The 15,292-nt window shown below is 56.1% G+C and overlaps 1 protein-coding gene across 1 annotated transcript in view; it reads left to right on the top strand.

Annotated features, from left to right (window-relative positions):
• The window catches only part of NKAIN1 (sodium/potassium transporting ATPase interacting 1), a 211,299-nt gene extending 197,411 nt beyond the window's left edge, over positions 1-13,888 (top strand). The window contains exon 7 of the mRNA XM_075908789.2: positions 10,135-13,888. Within this exon, the coding sequence (XP_075764904.1) occupies positions 10,135-10,144 (10 nt within the window). The 3' untranslated portion in view covers positions 10,145-13,888. The remainder of the gene's footprint in view (positions 1-10,134) is intronic.
• Positions 13,889-15,292: the final 1,404 nt, after the last annotated feature.

Raw genomic sequence — 15,292 nt, 5'->3', positions numbered from 1 at the left:
GAAAACTTTTCCGTTAAAAGCATTTCCGGAAAATCCTGCCAGTGTAGACGTAGCCCAGGGGTTTCTCCATGATGGGGAATCCACAAAGTCCTCCTGGAAAGCCTGTTCCAGAGCAGAGCCCCCTTGTAGCTGTAGCCTAAATCTCCCTGGCTGCAGATTAAAGCCTGTTACTTCTTGTTCGACCTTCGCCAGTCCCTTTGTGGCAGCCCTTAACCTACCTGCAGCCCTAACCGTGCCCCAGTGTTTCACCCCCTCTCACAGGCCAGGCTGTCGGAGCACGTCTGTTGTTTTTCTTGTTCGCTCCCTTTAGCCTGCTTCTCTCCCAGTGCCCGGCTCCCCTGTCGCTGGGGGAGGCCGAGGCACAGAGGAGGCAGTGGCCTGGCTGTGCAGAGGAGCTGAGGAAGGGGTGCAGCTCTCGCTGGGGGCTAGGCCCTTCTCCTGGCCCCCCCAAAGCCCTGCACAAGGCGAGGGATCAGTGTGGGGACCACACAGGCCAATGACACTCTCCGGAGTGGCTCTGGGGGAGCTGCAGTGAAACAGCCTCTCTGCAGTGAGGAGGTTTCTTTTCCACCCCGCCACAACGTCCCTTCCCCGTGTGACTTCCCCAGCAGGCCCGTGCTCGCGGGACACAGGGGCAGGGCTCTGCCAGGGGGCTCTGACTGGCGCTTCTGGGAAGTGGAGGAGATGGGCCCAGGCAGTGACCCAAGCCTGACACACCCATCAGACCTGCCACACCCATCCAATATCCGGCTTCCTACCGTGCAGGCCAGGCCAGCAGGCCAGACTCTACCCATTCCCCAGCCCCCATTCATGCACCCAGCCAGTTCTGCAAAGCTGCACCTGCAGGGCTGGCGGGGGCCCTTCCTGACCCGGCCAGGGGGGAAGCTGATGCCCTGAAGCTTGAGGCTGGATACCCCCCAGGAGCCTTGCGACGCGGATTCTGTTCCTAGGAAAGCTTTCCTGCCAATCTACCTGCCACCTTGGGCAGCTTGCTGAGGGTTAGCGTTCAGAGACAGCTGGCGTGGGCAAGCAGATTGGCGCAGAGCTACAGGGACTTGCTGAACAGCTGCCCTGGAGAGGGGCTATGGGGTTGCAGCCCTGCTGTGTGCAGCACTGAGCCCTGATCACGGTGTAAGGCTGCCGCAGCTGCCGGAACCTGGCTCCCTGAGAGGCCTCGAGCGGCACAGAAGGACATGGGGGGGCAGGAGGGGGCGGGGTTGTGAGGCTCCTGTCTCTTTAATGAGAGCATCTCAGCTCCTGGACAGATGCAACACATGAAAGTTACGAGCCTCGCTTAATTCACTTGCCGCCAAGCAGGTCTGGTAAATGGAGCCCCCAGGGATTATTAAGGCAAAATGAATCTGGGGAGCGCCTGCAGGCAAACAGAGGCTACCTTAATAGCCTGTGAAATTAAAGCTTCTTATGTAGTTACCAATTAGTCGTAATTGGATTAGAGGCAGGCGTGTGGGAGCACTTCCACATGGAGCCTTGGAGTACTACAGGGCAGTACTACAGCATTCCCGCAGTCGCTGCATTCGCCTGGCGCCTCCCCCGGCTTCCTTCCTGCTCCGCACGGCTGCCCCGCCTGCGGGCCGCTCCCCACGGCCGCCCACGCCAGGACGGGAAATGAGCCGCAGGCTGTGGCACTGTCCTGGTTCTCCCCTGCGGCACTGGGACGCAGCCACGGCCCTGCTCAGACGGGTCCCCTGGGGGTGCTGCACAAGCTCTCAGCCTGCTGCCCCGCTGGCCGCTCAGACCCGTACCCACAAGCTGCCCCCTGCCAGTGGGCACAGAGCACACGGGGCCTGGCTTGCAAAGCCCTCCCCACACTGAATTCCTTGGCACCTCCTTCCGGCAGGCCGGCCAGGGAGAGGAGTGGCTGGGACCACTGAGCCGTAGGTGAGGTTTTGCCACCAGCAGCAGAGTGGCCTGGGCGCTGAGGGGTATCCGCATGGGCTAGCCTGACTGCAGCATGCACGGGGAATGGCAGCACAGCTCTGGGTCTGTCCGTCAGCTGTGGCTGATCCTGGCAGCCGATTCAGGCTCTCAGCGTCGGGCTGAGGGTAGGAAATTGCCCTGGGATGTTAAGGCTTGGGCTGCGGGCCAGGTGCTGGGGCAGAGGGGCAGAGTCTCTACCCCACAGTTCGGACCCCGTTGGTTCAGCCAAGCTCTGAGACTTGGGCTGCAGCGCAGACACACCAGTGTGAGCCACACCCAGCTCGTTTAGCTGTGCCAGGCTGTGTACAGCTTCTGCAGCAGAGAGGAGGCCCACACACACAGTGATAGATACGCCACACCCATAGCGACATAGCTACACCCCCCAGAAACACACACACACAACCCTCTCTCCCAACCTTCCTTCACTTGTTAGTATCGTGTGAGAACGAGAGGAGGAAATAAGCCAGTGGGGCATTTGAGGGTGTGTGTGTGTGTGTGTGTGCGTGTGTGTGTGTGTGTGCGTGTGCGTGTGCATGTGCGTGTGTGTGTGTGTGCGTGTGTGTGTGTGTGTGCGTGTGCGTGTGCATGTGCGTGTGTGTGCGTGTGCGTGTGTGTGTGCGTGTGTGTGTGTGTGTGTGTGCGTGTGTGTGTGTGTGTGTTTCTCTGCATGTCTGGTGTGTGCTCAGAGTCCTAAGCGAGGGGCGTAGGGATGTGAAATATCGGTTGATTGAATAGTCAATTAACCTCATGAATTCTTATCGGTTACTTGACTATTCTATAGTGCCCAGGGGGCTCCCTGCCACTCCATGTTGCTGCCTCTGTACAGCGCGGGGCGCCAGGCGGGAGCTGGTCCGTGAGGGGAGCCAGTTTAAAACCTGTTGCCCTGTGCTGCTGTCTCTGATAAAGGGGTGGCATCAGCCCCTGTCGGGGGGAGGTCTGAGCTCCTGGATCCAGCACAATCCGGGACAGAGCCAGGCTGCCTGCCCGCCTGGCTCCTAATACGCTTTAAGTGCAGAGCTGCCGGGTCCCAGGCCTGCTAAAAAGTGTACTGGCGGGGGGTGGGGGATGCGTGTCTAGAGCATTAACCTATGCGCTTTTGCTTAGCGGTTAATGGATTAATCAACTACACTGTTACATCCCCAGAGGGGAGTAGAGCTGATTTCTATTTATGTGCATCTGTATGGATGGGGCGGAGGCTTGAATTTGTCTGTGTCCATGTGATTATGCCCCATGTAAAGGGCGTGTTGTGTGCGTTGGATCTATGATTCCTAGGGGGAGGGTGCCTATGTGTGGGTGTGTTGTGTGTCAGTATGAGATCTGGGGGGTGAGGGTGTCTCAGGGAGTGTGTGTCTTTGTCTTTGTCTTTGTCTTCATGTGTCTTGTAGCAGAAAATTTTCCATCTCACACACCCATAGAGACACACACAGCTATTGCCCTCTTGCTGCAGGGGGCATCTGGATAGCCGCTGTGATTGATGGTGGAGTTGTGCTGTAAGAAGTTACAAAACAACATTTCATGGTCAGACCCAGGGGCACTTACAGAGTGAGAGTGAGGCGAGATGACCCTTCAATCCATTTATCAAAGCGCCTGCAGTCCCTGTTTCCAGACAGGTGAAACAGTAATAAACAACGCAGCAAAGGAAGTTGTTCGGCAGCCAGAGTGTTTTCAATCAGGTGAGGGGAAAGACAAACTTGCTGGCTATGGCTGGCTGGCTTTGATGAGCCTCAACACCCAATTGTCATCAAAAGCTATGGACAGGACACTGCCAGCCCACTCAGTCAGCCTCATTAGTACCAGTCCTACAAGTGACTGGTACTGACCCCCTTCTTTTTCTGTTATAAATTGTGAGGTTCATATCTATCTAGCTATCTAGCTATCTATCCACAACCCTCTCCTCCCCAAGCAAGCACCCTATCCCACACCAGAGCCTGCCCCACCACCATAATGTCAGGGCTCCCCTTAACCTTCCAGCCCCGGGGCCGACTGGTTTTGGCCGACCCGACCCGACTGGACCCACCCCTTCTATCCGTACACCCCTTCTATCTATCTATCTATCTATCTATCTATCTATCTATCTATCTATCTATCTATCTATCTATCCCCACACACCCCTCTATCTATCTATCTATCTATCTATCTATCTATCTATACACCCCTTCTATCCGTACACCCCATCTATCTATCTATCTATCTATCTATCTATCTATCTATCTATCTATCTATCTATCTCTACAGGACTACTCTTTTTGATGTTTGTGGACAGCAAAGAAAACCATAGTTTCCCATACCTGTGATAACTGTAGCTGGTGCATGTGCAGCCACACTCAGACTACATTTGTTACTCGGATGGACATAAATGTTTACTTTCTAATTTTACATTTTCACCCCATTAAGCTTGTTAAAAAATCGTAGAACATTGCCTGTGGGTTTTTTGTGCACATTGATTTTCTGCAGTTTTCCCCCACTCAGTAAAGTTCTATTTTTGGAGAATCAAATTATTTTTATTAGCTCACAACAAATATTGCCAAATGCATAGTGATGACCAACGCAAATAGAACTTGTAGATCCACACCAAACATCACAGAATTTATAGCTTTGCAAAAACACTCTGGCGTATTTATAATTGTACAGCAAGCCCTGCCATGCTTAGCAATACTCAAAGCTCCCAGAAAAAACCCAGCAGACAATGCTCCTGTAGCTCACTCTAAAAATATTTTTTCCACTGAGCTCTTCTAATGGCCCTTGTGTCTGGCTGTTCAAGGTCAGTGACGTCGGCTCCACCTCCACCTTGGCGGTAGGTTTTCTCCCTTTGCCTCACAGATATTGTTCAGGACACAACAGGCAGCTATAACCATTGGGATGTTTTCTCACTGAGATTCAAACAAGTAAGTGAACATCATCAGCCTCTCTTCAGTCTACCCAGAGCACCTTCAACTGCCACTCTGCACCTGCTACGCCAGTAGTTGAATATTTCCTTGGTGCCAGCGTATGGCTCCAGAACCACCACAGGCCTCTCAGTATTGCCAGTGGTAATCTGCGGGTCAGGACGGAGTGGCCCTTGCAGCCTGCTGAACAGTTCCTAAAGCTGTGACTGTCCCGCACGTTTCCTGACCAGCCACACTGCTGTCAGCAAAGTGTCCCTAGTGATTCACCAACACTTGCATGAGCAGAGCCAAGGAGACTTTCTGTGGCAAGGTGGCCTGGTGCCAAGATAGGGACACGCCTGCCATCTGTCGCCGTCCCACAGTTTGGGAACCTCGTTGCTGCAGATCCATCCACGAAGTCTTTCGTATTGCAGGGAGTTACGGTCTTGCATAGTAGGAGATGATTAAAGGCCCTATATGTACGCAGTACGGGCCCCACAGTGGATTTTCCCACTTCAAAATAATGCACATACGAATGGCCAGACCAGATCAGACCAAAGGTCCATCTCGCCCAGGGTCCTGTCTGCCAACCGTGGCCAATACCAGATGCCCCAGAGGGAGCATCTGTTAAGGTTCTAGTCTTCACAACATCCTCTGGCAAGGAGTTCCACAGGTTGACTGTGCACCATGTGAAGAAAATCTTCCTTTTGTTTACTGTAAACCTGCTACCTTCATTTGGTGACTCCTAGTTCTTATATTATGGGAACAAGTGAATAAGTTTTCCTTATTCACTTTTTCTACACCAGTCATGATTTTATAGACCTCTATCACATCCCGCCTTAGTCTCCTTTTTCCTAAGCTGAAAAGTCCCAATCTTTTTAATCTCTCTTCACATGGGACCGGGTCCAAACCCCTCATCATTTTTGTTGCCCTTTTCTGAACTGACCAGCAATTTCTTGCTGACCAGTAGCAATCCAACATTTCAGGGTTCCAGCATGCAATCACCAGTTTCTCCTCCACTGCCAGTGCAGTTCTCATTCCAGGGTCACGCACTGGAGATCTGAAGCGAACTTGGCACATCAGTCTAGGAATGTGGCCTTTGTGTCTGACAGTTTTGCAGTCACCGCTCAGCATCCCGAACCTGTATCCTGAGCTGATCCCACCGTATGTGCCCCGTGTTTGTCATGTTCATGAGACTAGTGCAGAGGCGTCTGGTCTCCGTGCGTCCGTCAGCAACAGTGGATATTAGAAATGCCTGGCGGGGTATTTTTTTAAAAAGATATGAAAATTGTGGGATATTAATGGCATTAAGGGATGGAGAAAGCTGCATGCTGGAAACGTGACCCCCTTCCTCTCGAATTAAGGTTGAATGAAGGCTAGGACTACAACAGAGTTTAAAGAGAAGCTAGATAATTTCATGGAGGTTAGGTCCATAAAAGGCTATTAGCCAGGGGATAGAAATGGTGTCCCTGGCCTCTGTTTGTCAGAGGCTGGAGAGGGATGGCAGGAGACAAATCGCTTGATCGTTGTCTTTGATCCACCCTCTCTGGGGCACCTGCTGCTGGCCACTGTCAGCAGACAGGCTACTGGGCTAGATGGACCTTTGGTCTGACCCAGTACGGCCGTTCTTATGTTCTTATTAAGCTACACAACTTCAGCTACATCAGTTGAGTAGCTGAAGTTGAAATCGCTGAATTCAGCTTTTGGCGCTGTCTACACAGCAGAACGTTGAAGGAAGAGCACTGTTCCTCTGACTTCCCTTGCTCCTCGTGAAATGGGGGTTACAGGAGTCGGAGTAAGAAGTCCTCCAGCTCATCCTGATTTCAAAATAAAGGCTTGTAGCATAGATGCACACGTTGTTATTTCAGAATAACGTGTTACCCCGAAATAATGCTGCTGTGTAGACATACCCACAGGCTACGCCTAAACTGGCATGATTTTCCGCAAATGCTTTTAACGGAAAAGTTTTTCCGTTAAAAGCATTTGCGGAAAAGAACATCTAGATTGGCATGGATGCTTTTCCGCAAAAGCGCTTTTTGCGGAAAAGCGTCCATGCCAATCTAGACGCGGTTTTGCGCAAGAAAGCCCCAATCGCCATTTTTGCCATCGGGGCTTTTTTGCTCAAAACACTTTTTAGCTGTCTACACTGGCCCTCTTGCGCAAAAGCATTTGCACAAGAGGGCCTTTTCCCGAGCGGGAGCAGCATAGTATTTGCGCAAGAACACTGACAATCTTACATTAGATCATCAGTGTTCTTGCGCAAATTCAAGCAGCCAAGGTACCCGGATATTTTGGACGTCAAAAGAAAGAGCCGCACTGGAGAAAGGTGCCACTGGGTTGTGAGGGAGGTCTTGGATGTCAGTGTCAGAAAAGTGAAACATGTAACTTGAGAAAAAAAGCTGGTAGCTTTGACAGAGCAGCCTGGCATGCTGCTGATTGGCGCTAGTGATGTTAGATCATTAGAATAGGAATCCAGCAGGGCTGGGATTACCTGTGTGCTTGGTGTGACTGACACATCAGTGGTGGTGATTGCGGTGAAGGGATTGTTGGTGCAGACAATGGCTCAGGCCTTCTGGACATATTCTGTAAGGCCCTGGACTTATTCTGTAAGGCCCTATGGGTACCCGATGAGCATGCTGAGGGTACGTCTACACTAGCTTGTTAGTTCGAGCTAGGTAGGCAAATGAGGGCAACCGGAGTTGCAAATGAAGCCCAGGATTTAAATATCCCGGGCTTCATTTGCATGCTCCCAGGCACCGCCATTTTTAAATCCCTCTTAGTCTGAACTCTGTGCCCGCGGCTACACGCAGCACGGAGTAGGTAGGTCGAATTAGGATCGCGACTTTGAATCCTTTTTCACCATCCAACTGAAGAGTCCCTGATGTGACAGCAGCAAGTGAGAGAAGCAGACAGGGTGGGTACAAATTTGGGCCGGCAGAGGAGTCCAAAAGGCTAGCTCTGATGGGAAGAACGGTGTAACTTGAATTCCTCCTGGCGATGGACATTACAACGCAGCAGGGACTGCTATCAAACTGAGATACTCTGTCCAAACAGGGGGACAAGTTACCAGAACCCTCCAGGCCTTCATTTTAGATTGTCACTTAGTCACCAAGGAGACGTCTACACAGCAGCGATATTTTGGAGTAACTGACGCTATTCCGAAATAACATCGTGTGCATCTACACAGCGAGCCGTTATTTCTACATAATGTCGAGCTGAAGGACTTCTTACTCCGACTCCTGGAACCCTCATTTCACGAGGGCTGCGTCTAGACTTTTGCACAAAATCTTATCGCCTGTCTACACTGACCACGAGTATTTGCACAAGAACACTGACTCTGTAATGTACAAAATCAGTGGTTCTTGCACAAATACTCTGACGCTCCCGCTCAGGGTTAAGCCAGTGTATACTGGTGTGTGCCTTTGCGAAAAGATTTGCTTTTGCGCAAAAGCATCCGTGCCAGTGTAGACAGCAACGTTAATTTCTTGTGCAAGAAAGCCCGATGTCTAAAATGGCCATTGGAGCTTGCTTGCGCAAGAGAGCGTCTACACTGGCACGGATGCTTTTGCACAAAGGCACGTGCCAGCATAGACGCTCTCTTGTGCAAATACTCTTAACGGAAAAACGTTTCCATTAAAAGTATTTGCGCAAATCATGCCAGTCTAGACACCGCCGAGGTGTAAGGGCAGTCGAAGGGAGGGCGTTCTTCCTTCGGCTTCCTGCTGTGTAGAGAGCTCCAAAAGCCGAATTCAGCTATTTCGACTTCAGCTACACAATTGACATAGCTGAAGTTGCGTCGCTGAATTCATCTTTAGCCCTGCTGTGTAGACGCGCCCCGAGACATCAGCCCTGAATATGGCAGATTCTTTGTCCAGGTTCCTGGCCTCAGCTGTATCAATGTGTAACAACAAACCCCTGGAGTAGCGCCTGCGATCCGGCAAGGCCTGGGGATCTTGTCATTCCTTGGTGAGCCCTGGCAAAGATTCCCAGGTCAGCCCAAGCTCCTGGCTCTCGGCGCTATTTCTGTCAGCCAGCCCACGCTGCGAGTGAGGTTTCCCCAGGCAGGGGCACAAACCATGGAGGGGGAGACCTGCAGCTCCATTGGGTCAAATACAGCCTGTCAGAGGGGCGTTCGGAGAGCAGCATCTCCACTGTGGATGCCACGGGGACACCTCAGCTACGTGGGCTCAGGCTGGCTCAATTGTGGAAGCCAATCCAGCCTGTGCTACTGCAGCTTGAGGAGTTTGTGCTACCTTGGCAATCTTCAGGCCCGAATTCCCTGACGCTCTCGGCTTTCCGTCCTCCCGTTCGAGGCAGTTGGCAGTCTCCAAATGGCCACGTTTCAAAGGCCCTGTGTGTCTGTGCCCGCTGGCTGTGTGCAGTGTAGCCAGGTGGGCCCCGGATATTACAGAAAAAACCGACAGCGGGCGGGACTGGCAAACCCTCCGCATGGGGATGCGGCTCACACCGTCGCCGCCACGTGTTCAGCCCCACAGCTCCTGGCTGGCAAGAGAAACTCTTCCCGCTAGAGGCTGTTCCTGTCCGTGGGCCGGTGGCGGCGCGGGCGCAGCTCTGCCCGTGTGATTTGCCGCACTGCTCCTGCCAGCCCCGCGTTCCGTGCTGGGCAGGCCCAGCTCTGCGGCAGGAGGCTGCGTCTCCTTGAAAAGCCGCAACTCGCAGACTGCGTTCATGGGGAAGGGAGCGACTCTGTAGCAGCCCCAGGCTCCAGCAGCAGCCGCCTCCCACATGCAGTGCCCAGGGGATGGGGAGCAGCTGCAGGAATGGGGCCAGCAAGAGGCAGGGCTCAGTCACAACCTCCCCTCCCCACGTCAGGCCCCAAAGGAAAAGCGCTGGGCGTGGACCGGCCCTGGCCAGCGAGGTTCCCTCTTGCATTGTGAGCGAGTCAGAGACCCAGGAACGGGGGCACCTCGCGGGGAGAGCAGCGAGCAGGGGTCAGTAGCCGCCTCGGCCATGGACTCCTGAGTAAGTGGCCCCTGAATCTCTCTGCCTCGATTCCCCCTCTGGAAGGTGTGGATGATAATGGTCCCCACCCCCAGCTTCTGTCTGCCGCATCTCTTCAGCCTGGGAGCACTCTGGGGCCGGGCTGTCTATGCAGCACAGAACCACGGCCAGGCCCCAACGTCCCTCAGGGCCTCTGAGTGCAACTAACTACAGGCTCTTAGGCAGCTCTGATTTAGGAACATTGTCTACTTCCGTCTGGCGAGCCCCGAGCCCGGCTTAAGCCCGGCCTAGCTCACAAATCTCAGGCTAGGCTGGGTCAGTGTCAGGCCAGGATTCCTTCCTAACTCCAGCCTTTGCTTTGTTCCCTTAGATCTGGGTAACTCTTGCTCCTGGAATCTGGCCCCTCCTGGATCTTCGTGGGATTGTGAGGCGGCAGGGTGCCCCGAACGATTGCGGACTGTGACCACAAGCAGCAAGAAAACGCGCCGAAGGCAAGGACTGCACGGAGCCTTGGGGTCATCTTGGTGTCCTTTGATTTTCCTTCTGGGCAGTTGCACCGTTTTTAGGGACTTGCGGCAACACCAGAGAGAAACAAACACAAATACACACACACACAGTTACACAGACACACACACACACACACAGTTACACAGACACACACACACACACACACAGTTACACAGACACACAGACACACACACACACACAAAGTTACACAGACACACACAGTTACACAGACACACACACACACACAGTTACACAGACACACACAGTTACACAGACACACACACACACACACACACAGTTACACACTCACTTCTGCCGGGACGGAGGCACCAAAAGAGGTGCAATGGCGCCCCCTGCAGGTAATGTTCCCATCTCGCCTGTACTTGTAACCAGCGAGAGCAGGACCACAGTGGGAACCCGGTATTTCCATGGAGGATGGGGAGACGATTTGTTCTAAGGAACAGCTTTAGTCAGCAACACCCTGACTGGACTCCTGCCGCACAGCCATAAGGCTGCATCAGCTGTTCTGTTCCGATCCCTGGGGCCATGTCTTGGCAATACAGACGGTGGGTTTCAGTAGCTAGCAATGCATCAGTGTTTAAGGCAGGGTGAAACGGACTAGAGGAGGGTAGGTAAGATCTCAATTGACTATTTTCTTTTTTAATTTTATCCCATCTGGTTTTGACTTAGCATGTCCCTTTGCAGCGTAGACAAGTGCCAATCCGAAAGGACATTCCTGGGGCATGTGGGCAAAATATCCTGCGCTTGATGAACACGGCTTTGATGGGAGGAATAGCTCTGTCAGCTGACTGGTGGGAGAGCTGGCTGCTCCTCCCTCTGGCAAACAGCCACACTCAGCCCCCCGCAACCTAGAGGCACAGCCGGAAGCTGCAGTGTTGCCAGCTCTTGCAATTTTATCCCAAGTTTCATGCCATCTGGTTAGTTTTTTCAAGCTCCAGCTTCTGGAACCAAGACGGCAGGAAAATCTGAGCTCTCGTGCCCAACAAAGGGCGTGTCTAGTGCCGGGGGTTTCAGAGAAAAGCCTGAAACTCGAAGGGAGCTTTTCCACAGGCGCTGGAACCAGGCGACAGACACCGCGCCCCCCGGTGTGTTACTGAGGGTTTTCACTTCATGGCTTGTAAGCCTGTCTTGCAATTCTGGGGCCCGCCTCTTGCTTTGTGAGTGCGTGAGATCGAGGCTACCGCCGCTGCGCAGAGCTGGTTCCCATGCGATCATGAATGCTGTTGTACAAGTGCCTGAATCTAACCTGCCCCAGCGCAATCTCTCCATGCAAGGAGAACATTGTTTTCCAAAGAGCAAGGACAGGCCAAACAAAGGGACACCCCTCCGTCCAGCCTAGGATATCGCATTCCAGACCAGAAAGTCAAGGCAACCCAGGCCAGCGCAGTGTCTTCAGGTCTGGGCCGTTCCAGCGGTGGGCGGGAATGAGAGAGGCTTGATGCTTAGGAACAGCGGTGGGTGGGAAATCAGAAAGTCGCCCTGTATATCCTGGTTGATATACCCTCTGCCCCGGCTGGTGCATCCCTCTGCTGATTAGCATGGGCACCATTGGGTGGGGAAACAGCTCCGCTGTCTCCATCTGGCCGACCTGTCCCTCTGCTGAGAGCGCAAACAAGTGGGCTTGGAGCTGCTCCTCTTGAACTGTTCCTGGTTAACTCCTGGGGTGACTCTGCTCCCAGGAGAAGCCGCCGTGCTGTGGGTCAGGTGGGCTAAGCCAGAATCAAGGTGCGCTCGCCATTGCACAAGGGAAGAAAGAAGAGTCGTCCGCTGCCTTTTGTAACCGTCGCTATGGCCTCATGGCCAAGGCTGCCTCCGCACGGGCAAACCTGGGAGCTGGAACTCCCCCGGCAGTAGCAGCAATGGGCATGGGACATGTAATCTGGAATAAGATTGTCTACACAGAGTTAATCAGGATTAACTCTGTGTGCAGTCAAGCCCTTAGCGCCAGCTGCAGCTGTGGTGTCTCTGCTGTGCCCTCCTGCCTGTGTGGAGCTGGCACTAGGCCTGTTCTCTGCACTCCCAGGGCGGGCGAGGTGAGGCTAGACACGGAGCGGGCTGGAGATGCAGTTTGCCATTGTGCAGTCAGCCAGATGGTCCCTCCAGGCCAGGTCCCCAAGGGGTGGAGCCAGCTGACTCCTGCACTTTGTCCGGAGCCAGGGAACTGGGGCCTGACTGGCAGAGGTGCTCAGTGCCCCAGCCTCCCAGTGGCTTCCGGGGGCACTGCTGCCACTCTGAGCCTGGCAGGCATTTGCTCCTCCGGGCTTCCGGACTTAGCCAGAGAGCATCAACTTGGCTGTTGACCGGGGCCGGGTCGGCTCTCTCCTTGGCTCTCGGCTGCATCGTCAGGAGCGCGTTGCTGTCTCACCGGAACCCGAGTCCCCAGGAACGCAGCCTCGGGGCGAGCACAGAACCGCGTGGTGGTGGGTAAAGGGAGATGCCGGGGGGCCAGAAGCCTGGGAAAGCCGGAGAATCAGAAAGCGTGGCCCAGTGCACACCTGGAAACCACGTTCCCCATTGGCTGGAGGCAGGAGGCCCGTGTTGCTTTCCTGGCGGGGCTGCTCCCCTCTTGCTGCCGGAGCCTCCCTGCCTGCGACGCTCCCTGCCTAAGCGAGGGGCTCTGGAGAGCCGCACGGCACCGCTCCTGGGCCAGGACATGCCGGGGGTGCGCGGACCCGCCGGGCTCACCTCGGTGCAGGGCTACGGTCAGAGGCCACAAGCCGGAGCACCAGCCCGTCCTGCGCGGGGCAGAGTCACGCACGGCCACACGGGCAGGGGCTGGGCCTGGTAACGGAGCCTTTCCGCGGAGATCAGAGCAGCTGGAACAGGCCATTTCCAAAGGGGCTCTCTGGAAATCGCTCCCTGTCTGCATCTCCCTGGTGCCGAAGGGAGGAAAGACCCGGCTGTCTCCTCAGGCCCAGGCCAGCTCCTCACCACTAAGGCTGCGTCGGCTCCAGCGACCCGGGAGCTGGAATTCCACCCCCAACGCCAGGCATTTTACTCGTGGGGCCTCCCCAGGCCCCGTTCTAGAGCTCTCCATCACCGACCATTTTATATCAAGAGTGGAGGCTAATCCAAGAGATCTGCTCTAGGAACTGCTCCAGGTCAGGGCCCTGGCCTCCGCTGGACCGGGCAGGCGATCCGGCCTTGGAATCTATGAAACAGGCCCCGTCCGTAGGCCCTGACATACCCCGACATCCTCCCCCTCCACCACCCCGCCCATGCTCTGCCCAGCTCCTCTGCCTCCCGGTGTCCAGGCAAGGAGCTACTGAGGCCTTTTGCTCCCAGCAGCACCAATCTGTAGGCCCCCCAGCGGCAGCCTGGAGTCCCTGTGGCTCCTTTGCACCTCAGGGTGGGCGGAGGGACAGTGGCTTGTGTTGTCTTTCTCTGGGACTGAGCCCCCACGGCGCGAGTGCCGACCGCGGCAGCAAACCATCCAACCCAGGGCTTAGAGAGGAAAAGCTGCCGGCACCGAACACCCCTGGCCCGGGGAGGTGCTGGGGCACTGGGAATGGGCGTGGCGGTGCTGGGGGTATTGGGAATGGGCGTGGCGGTGCTGGGGCACTGGGGATGGGCGTGGCGGTGCTGGGGGTATTGGGGATGGGCGTGGCGGTGCAGGGGGTATTGGGGACGGGCGTGGCGGTGCAGGGGGTATTGGGGATGGGCGTGGCGGTGCTGGGGCACTGGGGATGGGCGTGGCGATGATGGGGGTATTGGAGACGGGCGTGGCGGTGCTGGGGGTATTGGGGATGGGCGTGGCGGTGCAGGGGGTATTGGGGATGGGCGTGGCGGTGCTGGGGGTATTGGGGATGGGCGTGGCGGTGCTGGGAGTATTGGGGACGGGCGTGGCGGTGCAGGGGATATTGGGGACGGGCGTGGCGGTGCTGGGGGTATTGCTGATGGGCGTGGCGGTGCTGGGGGTATTGGGGATGGGCGTGGCGGTGCTGGGGGTATTGGCGATGGGCGTGGCGGTGCTGGGGGTATTGGGGATGGGCGTGGCGGTGCAGGGGGTATTGGGGATGGGCGTGGCGGTGCAGGGGGTATTGGGGATGGGCGTGGCGGTGCTGGGGGTATTGGCGATGGGCGTGGCGGTGCTGGGGTATTGGGGATGGGCGTGGCGGTGCAGGGGGTATTGGGGATGGGCGTGGCGGTGCTGGGGTATTGGGGATGGGCGTGGCGGTGCTGGGGGTATTGGGGATGGGCGTGGCGGTGCAGAGGGTATTGGGGACGGGCGTGGCGGTGCTGGGGGTATTGGGAACGGGCGTGGCGGTGCAGAGGGTATTGGGGACGGGCGTGGCGGTGCTGGGGGTATTGGGGATGGGCGTGGCGGTGCAGGGGGTATTGGGGATGGGCGTGGCGGTGCTGGGGGTATTGGGGATGGGCGTGGCGGTGCTGGGGTATTGGGGATGGGCGTGGCGGTGCTGGGGGTATTGGGGATGGGCGTGGCGGTGCAGGGGGTATTGGGGACGGGCGTGGCGGTGCTGGGGGTATTGGGGACGGGCGTGGCGGTGCTGGGGGTATTGGGGACGGGCGTGGCGGTGCTGGGGGTATTGGCGATGGGCGTGGCGGTGCTGGGGGTATTGGGGACGGGCGTGGCGGTGCTGGGGGTATGGGCGTGGCGGTGCTGGGGGTATTGGCGATGGGCGTGGCGGTGCTGGGGGTATTGGGGATGGGCGTGGCGGTGCTGGGGTATTGGGGATGGGCGTGGCGGTGCAGGGGGTATTGGGGATGGGCGTGGCGGTGCTGGGGGTATTGGCGATGGGCGTGGCGGTGCAGGGGGTATTGGGGACGGGCGTGGCGGTGCTGGGGTATTGGGGATGGGCGTGGCGGTGCTGGGGGTATTGGCGATGGGCGTGGCGGTGCTGGGGGTATTGGGGATGGGCGTGGCGGTGCTGGGGTATTGGGGATGGGCGTGGCGGTGCAGGGGGTATTGGCGATGGGCGTGGCGGTGCTGGGGGTATTGGGGATGGGCGTGGCGGTGCTGGGGGTATTGGGGATGGGCG

The sequence above is a fragment of the Pelodiscus sinensis genome, chromosome 26 (genome assembly GCF_052426305.1).
Source record: "Pelodiscus sinensis isolate ZL-2025 chromosome 26, ASM5242630v1, whole genome shotgun sequence".
Taxonomy (NCBI): Eukaryota; Metazoa; Chordata; order Testudines; family Trionychidae; genus Pelodiscus; species Pelodiscus sinensis.
Note: the sequence above shows the minus strand (reverse complement) of the source record. Positions and strands in the feature narration are given on the sequence as shown.